At 49.2% G+C, this 8,745-nt stretch overlaps 1 protein-coding gene across 2 annotated transcripts; it reads left to right on the top strand.

Annotated features, from left to right (window-relative positions):
• The first annotated feature begins 247 nt into the window (after positions 1-247).
• LOC135424672 (uncharacterized) lies at positions 248-6,768 on the top strand. Of its 2 annotated transcripts, XM_064676140.1 has the most exons (4): positions 248-677; positions 2,259-2,304; positions 5,128-5,337; positions 6,091-6,768. In XM_064676140.1, exons 1-4 carry the CDS (start codon positions 633-635, stop codon positions 6,477-6,479), a joined length of 690 nt encoding a protein of 229 aa, XP_064532210.1. In that variant the 5' UTR covers positions 248-632; the 3' UTR covers positions 6,480-6,768. The 2 variants fall into 2 exon arrangements, with proteins under 2 accessions (XP_064532210.1, XP_064532212.1); XM_064676142.1 differs by lacking the exon at positions 2,259-2,304 and having other exon boundaries at positions 249-677.
• The last annotated feature ends 1,977 nt before the right edge of the window (positions 6,769-8,745 follow it).

The following is an 8,745-nucleotide window of genomic DNA, read 5'->3' as shown; positions in this document are numbered from 1 at the left end:
TGAGACAGAGATGCTCACAAAAACTTAGACTGTGGAGATGAGAGACAGTCTGTGCTGACACACAGGGTTGTAGAAGATCATCCTCCAGCCCCAGTGTGGAAGCAGCAAAGGTGAGCATTGCTTCAGGTCCCAACATCCAGCCCTAATCCACCGGTTTTTTTGACACAATAAGATCCCCTGTGTGGGTGCAGCCCTGTGTTTTCATGATGACACTTGCTCAGGGAGATGCCTTTTGTGCCCTGCTGTCCCCAGGGCTGGCCTTGCTCCTCCCGTGTCATCCGAGCTGCCCTCGGCCTCTCCCTGTCCAAGAAGAACCAGGAGGGAGGAAATCCAGAGCAACCCAATTGTCTGATAACCCCAAATTTATTTACAGAGGGAGAGAAGCCGACTTATCACATCCATTGCTTTGCCAAGTGGCAAATGCAGATTTAATGTTGCCAGTGAATGCTGGGCGAGGGAACATTCAGCACCGGGACGTGCCCTGACATGGACTCCTCACTATATTTGGGCTGCAGTTGTTTTGCAATCCTGCTGCTGTTGTTTTCCTGCGGTGTGAGAAAGCTCTTTGAAGGTCCCCAAAAGACTCTTTACTCCCGTGTCCCCCCTTTTTGGGGGTCTGTTTTCAGGTTGCCATGCCTGCCCTGTTCTGCTGCTGCCTCTCGGCTGCTCCAGAAGAGGTAAGGAAGCAGCTTCCCCTGGGTGGGAGGACAGAGGAGGGGAGGGAAGGAGGGTTTGGCTGTGGGATGGGCAGGGACACCTTCCACTAGCCCAGGTTGCTCCAAGTCCCCTCCAACCTGGCCGTGGACACTCCCAGGGCTGGGGCAGCCCCAGCTTCTCTGTGTGCCAGTCTCACCCCCCAAACCGTGTGTGCATTTAGGGATTACACTCAGCTGGTTTAGAATTTTGGGCAATAATTATATTCATTTTCCAGACACATCTCAGAGAGTAACTGGCCTGGTAAATCCTGTGGAACCCTGTTACAGCTGTGTCACAGCACAGGATTAATGTATGAATTATTATTGTTATGAGGTGATGAACGGATTTCTCTGGTCTCCTTCCTTCATACTTTAAAAGCAATTTTTACATTCATTTTTAAAGGGAGGACATGTTCCAAACTGTCTCATTTTTAGCAGTGGCTTGCTCCTCTGATCTATTAACACAGGCAGCATTCCTAGGACAAATATCACTGCTGATTATTCACTGAGTTTCCAATCAAGGGGTAAAGCCAACACTGTTCCTTTTAAGTTACTGTCATGTTGCCACTATCCCAATCCAGCTTTTAATATGGATATAGCTACTATTTTAAATATTTAGAATTTTGGGTATAAACCCCTGAAATTTGACAGTTTCAGGTGAGCATATCAAACTTTTCTGCAGGATTTGATCTGTAGCTCTAAGAGCCAGTTCCAGTTCAGTATCTCACTGCCAGACAGGTAAGAGTCAGTGCCCTCAGATTCACCCAAAAATGGAAATAAATCAAAAAATAAACAAGAAATGCAGGAATTGAGGGAGTAGAAAAAGTCCTAATTTCTTGACCCTTTCTTTTTGCAGTTTTAAAGACTTCCTGAAGTGAGTGGCAAATGCTTTTTCCAGCATTTCTGCCTGGGACAGGCCGGGTTTGGTGGGCGAGTTATGAAGTGTGTGGTGCAGTGATGAGAGGCAGGTCACAACTCCTGGTGGTAATTCCAGGGATGTAAAACCAGGACAGCCCCCCTCCCATGTCCCTGAGGCTTGGGGGGAGCACAGAGCCAGCAGCACATCAGGCAGCACCCGATGGATCAGCCGGGATTGCTCCCTGTTCTCCGGGGTGGCCAAGGCTTGGGACAGCCTTGGGATGTTGGCTCAGGACCCACGGTGGGGAGGGGACATGGTGGGGCTGCTGGAGCTGCACAAGACATTGGGAAAGTTGTCCAGACTCTGGTGGGAGAGGGGAGAGAGGAGAGGGGAGAGGGGAGAGGGAAGAGGGGAGAGGAGCTGGCGCCGTGCCAGACTCAGGACTTTCCAAATTGGAATTTTAGCAGGTATTTTGACGTCAGGTTTTCCTTCTTCTGGTTCAAGCACTCCCTGAATGTGTGGTCCAGTGAGTTCTGACCTCATGCTGGTTCATCCAAACCCTCCTCTTGTCCTGCTCTGCCCAGGGGTCCCTTTCCCCCCAGGGCAGCATTTCCCTCTGGAGAACACCTAAAGAATATTCCCATAGAAAGCCGATTCCTCCTCTTTTTGGCAAAAAAACCAGTGATTTTCTTTCTCTTTCACAGCGGGAGCACCTTCCTGTAAACACAAGGCAGCCCTGTCGAAACATTGGTAATGAGATTGGAACTATTTTCTTTGGATGTTTCACCCCCTCACCCCCTTCTTCGTGGACAGTGGTTAAAGTGATAATGAGTAAATCCTGGGATTCATCCAAAAATGCCCCAGCACTGGCATTGCACACGGATACACAAGGAGTGCACGTGCACAGGTTGTCAGCACCCCACTTTTTAACCAAAAATAGTGGTGGGGACCCCCTGCCAGAGCCTGTGAACGTGGGGTTAGAGGAGAGAGCATTAAATGGGGATGATCTTACATTTACAGAATGCTTTTCATCCAGAAGGAACCCAATTCCCAGGAAGTCCCTGCAGGGCAGCTCCTGGGTAACCACTTTGGGGCAACTTAGGACAGGAAGTGAAAAATCCTAAATCCAGTAGGAACGCAGGAAAACTCGAAGATCCCCCAAAATAACTTGTTTACAGGACTAAAAAAAGCTGCAGAACGTGCAGGGGATCATTTCCAGAGCGTGCAGGGGATCATTTCTGTGACAGAGGAGCTCCAGGGAAGATCAAAATAACGCTGTAGGAGCAGAAGGTATAGAGGGAATTAGGGCATTTTTTCCAGCCCTGGTTGGATGTGCTGACTTTACTGGCCATGCAGAGGAGCCTGAGAGGCTCGTGTGAGGACACTTTCCATTTGTAATGTTCATTTAGTCATAAATTCTCCAGCACAGCACCCAAGGCCAGCTCCCTGCCATCCCCTCGTGCCAGATGTTCCTGAGGCTCCAAATAACCCGAGTTTTGGTGGGGGTCAAAGGAACGTTGTTTAATTGGCTGAATTAAAACTGATTGAATTTTAAACTTCTTGGAAAAAAAAAAAGAAATTCCAGGCTGGTGTTGTTGAGCCTGTGGGAGCTGCAGTTTGGGTGAATTAAAGCACAGTTTGCCTTCGTGGGACAACTCACCTTATCCCACAATATCCTTTCCATCTCCCCCATGTCCCATCTCATGGGAGGGAAGGGGGACATCCCAGGAGGGGACAAATGCCTGGAACAGTCACCCCCAGACCAAACAGGACAAGCTGAAGCACCCTCCCAAGAAACATCAAACTGATCTTCCTGAACAGACTCTTCTGGGTGTTTGATGAAATATTTTTCCTTTCAGTAAAGACAAACCCCTGTAAGGTTTTCTAAGATATATTTTTTTATTTGAGAAAAAAAATCAGCTCTTCTCCAGAAAGCAAGGCATTTGATGGGAATATTTTAATTTTCTTACAAACCAGTGTTTCTGTCAAAGGCCAGTCCTAGTTGTTTAGTGAGAAAGAGGCCAGGGAGGAGTGCTGAGGAGGCTTAATGGGATCAGTTATTAGCTCAGACTTTGCTCTGCACATTCCTTAAATCACTTCTAAACAACACACTTCAGGGTAGTTTAATGAACTATTTATTTATTCATCAATTCTTCTTCAAATAAATGTTACAGAATGAGATGGAAGTTGATAGAAAGTTATTTTTCCTTCTCTTATCCTGTTATAAATTTATAGGAACATCTTGGTTTTCTGTGGCACCCCAGAGAACAGACTCTTCATTTCTATTTATCATTAGGATTCATCACTTTATTGGAAAAAACTCCATGTTCTTCCCTCCCTGCTCCTCCCCCTCTTATTTTTTTTTTTTTTTAGGAAACTTAGACACATAAAAGCAAAACAGAGAAGCGAAGCAAAGCACACTCAGCACTAATTTGGCAACAGGGAAAGGCACTAGAACAGATTTTATTGTTCAAAACCCAGCCAGGAGTTTTCCCTCTATAAAAAACCCAAGCCTCCCTGACGTTTGCTGGAATCTCTGGGAGCGACTGGATCGTGTGTTCCACGTGTTCCATTGCTGGGCAATCAGATCTCTGCAGGTTTGTCAAACAAACCCTGCTCTGGGACAGCTCTCGGGGAATCAGAGCTCTGGTTTCCACTTGGATGACTGAGCTGCTCCTTTAGGGCTCTGGGGGTGCAACACCCAGAGCTGCCTGAGGGTTTCGAGTGTCAAATTCGGATTAAAATGACCCCGGACTGAGCGTGGTCTGAGAGGGTTGGGAACTTCTGACCTGTAGATTATCTTTGGGTAAGGAGGATTTGCTTAGTGGAGAAAAGCTTCAATCTGCTGGAGGTGTGACAATTACTGAGGGGGATCCTCTGCTGCTGAAAATCAGCATCTTCTGTCCAGTTTTAATGGAAAAAAGGTGCTTTTTAGCTACAAGGTGTAAAAACCCACTGTCTTTTTGCTTCTTGGCAAAGGAAGAGCCTTGGGGAAGCCACACGAGCCAGAGCTCCACACTGAGGGTTCTCTCACCTCCACACTGAGGGGTTCTCTCACCTCCTCACCAAAGGGTTCTTTGCTTCCCTCTGAGCCACGTGGCCTGGTGATATCCCACGTTTGGATTTGGATGTGGAAAGCTTTTCATCGTGATCTTATCTCAGACCTGATAACAGGTTCTGTGCTTCTCCTAAATATGGAGAGCTCTTTGTCTCTGGGGCATTTCCAAAACTCACAGAGTCAGGAATGATTCAATACTCAATTCACATTTTAAACTGAAGTAATTTCATTTTTTCTTATACTTTGGGTTTAATTATTATGGGCTGTGCTCCCCCCAACTCCTGTTCCAAATGGCTTTGGCTGAAGTTGCCCAGAATCCCTTTTCTTTTGCAAAGTTTTGATTTCAGGTGACAGAAGAACTCCCAAATCCAAACCAAGGGTCTCATTGTGGCATCTCAGTCAGGGTGCCACGTTCACTCCAAACAGGTTTTCAACCCTTCACCCCCTTCCCCACGTCCCTGCTTGGTTTCTTCTATTCCACCTCTGAAATTCCTTTGGGTTTTTCGTCTCCCCAGGGGTCTTCAACAAGGAGGGGACCCTCACCATGAAGCTGGTGAACGTCCAGGCCATCGACACCCTGTTCTCTGACATTGCCACCACCTTCAACGGGCAGCACGAGGCCCACTGTGCCATGCTCAGGGCTGCCAAAAGGCTGAGGGAGGTTTGTGGCTGTGCCCCCACTGCTGCCCTCACAGCCTGCATGGACACCCTGCAGCAGGAGCACGGTGAGCAGCTCAGAGCTGGGAATTCACTGGCACCAGTGTTAAATCATTGGGACCATGGGAATGAGCAGCATTCCAGGAGGAGCTGTTGTTGTCACTCGTCACGTGCACAGCACAGATATCAGGTTTCGTGGAGATTCTGGCCATTTTTAGAGCTTTATGGTGGAATAGAATGTCTCTAACTGGGCTGGTTGACCTCACATGTTGTGAGATTGGGCTCTTCTGGTGCTGCTTCAGGTGGCACCAACCTGGCAGCCCTGCTCTGTGACGTCTGTGACACCACAGAACCGGCCCCGAAACCTGGGGGGACCTGACCCGGAGAACAATGAGGTGTCACGGGGAAGATTAGGCTGGATTTGCAATCCCCTGGTGAGAAAAGCCTCACCCAACAGCAGTGAGCAAACAGAAAAGGTGGTTCCAACGTAGCCAGGCAGAAAGAGCACGGATTTCATGGAGGGGGGGCAGAGCAGCAGGATCAGGGGTGGGTTTGGCCCCTTAAGGAGCTCCTTAAGGAACTTATAAATGAATCTGTTGGGTTGCTACTGGTGAACACCTCTGCTCTACAGCACAGACACCCAGAGCAGCGTCAGTGGTGAGGAAAGTGGACACAGGCTCATTTTATGGATATTTTCTGTCAGTCCTGAGGAGCTCCTGCATCCTCTGCTCAGTTTTGCAGAAACAAGAGTGTTTAAACACCCCTGTGTTGGGCTCCAGCCACAGGCAGGTCACGGGATAGATGCTGTTCTGTGTCTCCAGGTGCCCACAAGGTGCAGGTGCTCATGGAGGGCTTCAGCTTTTCCCTGGCTGTGAAGGAGCAGGAGGTGCCCAAGGAGCTGAGGCGGGTGCAGCAGCAGGTGGAGGAGCTGAGTCGTTCCACAAAGCGTGTCCTTGCTGGGAGAACTGTGCTCCAGGGAATGACCTCCTCGCTGCTGCAGAGCCAGGCTGAGCTGGAGGAGAGGATCAGAGCTGCCAACCCCGAGTATCTGGACCAGGTACGGCTCGAGGGGAACCTGAGGGAGAACATCCAGAAGATCGGCCTGGCCAGGGAGCTCTCGGAGCACTACTGGGAAGCTGCCAGCTGTGTGGTGAGGGAAATGGCCCAGGGAGCTGGTTTGGTGCTGGAAGGGCCTCCTGGAAATGAATAGAGACTCGCAACCTGCCCCAAATCCAGAGCAGTGGCTTGGAGGACACCTGGGGGTGCAGTGACCTGGCAGTGTCAGTGAACAGAACCCTGCAAATGGCTTGGGGGCAGCTGCAAGCCTCAGATCTGTGTTGTTAAATTGTGACTGGGAAGATGCACCTGGGAAAAGCTCTGGACCATTGACTGAGTGGACAGAAAAAGCCTTTTTCTCTGTGCTGTGTTATATCATCCTTTATGCATTAACAGGGAAAAACAGGGGGGACCTCAGCAAATAAAGGCAGTTTTCACTGGAATTAAGTGACATTTCCATCACTACTTAGCAGCTGATGTGGCTGTGGCTGCAGGTTGTTCAGGATGAGCCATCATGAACCCAGAACCTTGGGGTCAAATCCCCCATTCCCAAGGAGATGTCAGTGGTACCTTCTCAAGGTCGTGGCACCTGGGAGCAGGGAAGCAGAGGCTGGGGCTGCTCTGTGTCCTGGTGTCTGGGGGCAGGATGGAGAAGGGGATAAGCCTGGAAATCTGGGAGGCCCATCCTTGCTGCAGTGGCACAGGGAGGTGACCTGGCAGTGCTGGCATCTCCCACTGTAGTGAAACAAAGGGCAGCAGGAGCTACTGGAGATTTCAAATCATGATGGGGACTGGGAGGGACTCAGCTGGAGGGATTCCAGTGCTTTGGGGCAAAGGCATTGGCACAGGAGGGGCAGCAGGAGCAGATAATACCCAGACAAAGATGTCAGGGAAGAACCAAACATATAATGGAATAAACCAGGGAAAAGATAATGAAATTATTGAAGGAAGAATGAAATAAATGGGGAAATCAGGTCTGATAGCTTCCCACCAACTGGGTAACCCTGAGGATGGCCAGCACTGAAAGCCCAGTTTGGAGCTGGGACTGTGGGCATGGGGAGGGTGGGTTGGGTTTGCAGTGCTGCACCCGACTGCCGCTCAGAAACCTTATGGGATTCATCACATTTTTTAGGGATGAGGGAAAGAATAGAAACCACGAGTGAAACCCTACCCAGCACCACAAATAACTACAAAGGGAGCCCAACCTCTGGGTTTTCAGGCTGTCTCTACCCTGCCCAATATTAGTGTTTAAAGCCCTTTTTCTCTTTGCCTTGGCTGATCCCCAAAATACTCCAGAAGTTCCCAGGAGACTTTTCTGCCCTGGAGTGGCCTCGTGCTTCCTCCAAGGCTCCGTCTGCACCCTCAGGGCCCCTGGGCACCCTGGTTCTTTGTCCCTGTAAATACCCTTGAGCCTCTGTTTTGCCAGAAACAGGACCTAGTTGGGCATTTCCTTCCTGAGCTTCCCTTGGCCCCTTTGCCAGGTGCATGTTTGGCATGAAATTATCAACTCAACCAAGAAATCAGGAACTTCATTTGTGTTTTTCTGTCTGAAATGAAAGCAAGTGCCACTGCATTCACATCAGGCAGAGCTTTTGGTCTCCCCTGCTCAACCCAAGGGTTTCCCTCCAGACATATTCATTCAGATTGTTAAGGGGAAGGGGTTCATTGTCACAGGTATTTCCTCACCTCATAACACGTTAAAAACCCCTTCCAGTAGGTCCTTGGTAAATAATTTCTGAAAAACATTGGCAATTTTAGCAGCCAAGTCAACTCTTTAAAGCACCAACTCCCCTAAAGCACAGTATTCCTGTAATTTTTGAGGCAAGAAATGAACAACCTGGATCTCTCATCACAAGAAACACTGGTTTTTGGTTTTTTTCACTATATGGCCCTCACCAGGCCTGGGACCCAACCTGCTGGGACACCTGGGCAGGGTCAATTTTCCATGCTGTGTCCCTGACAATGGTGTTGTCTCTGTATCCCCTCGTGGTCAGGAATCCTGTCAGCAGTGACAATATTTCCCACAAACGGTCCTCCAGCTCCAGCTCAGCTTTCCTGGAGCTCCCAGGGTATTTCATGGAACATATGTAATCCATATTAGCCTCACACGTCCGGGAAACCTCCTATAGACTGGGGCAGCTTTTGTTACACCCAGACACACCACAAACCTCACAATGCCTGTGGTTGATCCAGCCCAGTGCACTCAGACATGTTTCTTTCCAAGCAGCCCTGAGACATTTTGGAATGCTCAGAATTCCTCTGCTGCCGTTTCCCAGGGGAGAGCTCACCTGAGGAGCCTCCAGCCCTGCATCTCAGAGCATCTCAGGCTCTCAGCTCCCCTGGAACCAAGCTGAGAGTAAGGTGGAGTCACTCCGGGGTGGGGAATGTTAAAATGGCACTGTTTTAAATTATTTATTAAT

The sequence above is a fragment of the Pseudopipra pipra genome, chromosome 19 (genome assembly GCF_036250125.1).
Source record: "Pseudopipra pipra isolate bDixPip1 chromosome 19, bDixPip1.hap1, whole genome shotgun sequence".
NCBI lineage: Eukaryota > Metazoa > Chordata > Aves > Passeriformes > Pipridae > Pseudopipra > Pseudopipra pipra.
The sequence above is the reverse complement of the archived record's forward strand: the minus strand, read 5'-3'. Positions and strand labels throughout refer to the sequence as shown.

What these genes read in the sequence shown, in the direction of transcription:
- LOC135424672 (XM_064676140.1), top strand. Translation starts at nt 633, where the DNA reads ATGCCTGCCCTGTTCTGCTGCTGCCTCTCGGCTGCTCCAGAAGAG. An exon ending in TCTCGGCTGCTCCAGAAGAG is followed by an intron (nt 678 to 2,258) that starts GTAAGGAAGCAG and finishes TCTCTTTCACAG; the next exon opens with CGGGAGCACCTTCCTGTAAA. An exon ending in GCAGCCCTGTCGAAACATTG is followed by an intron (nt 2,305 to 5,127) that starts GTAATGAGATTG and finishes TCGTCTCCCCAG; the next exon opens with GGGTCTTCAACAAGGAGGGG.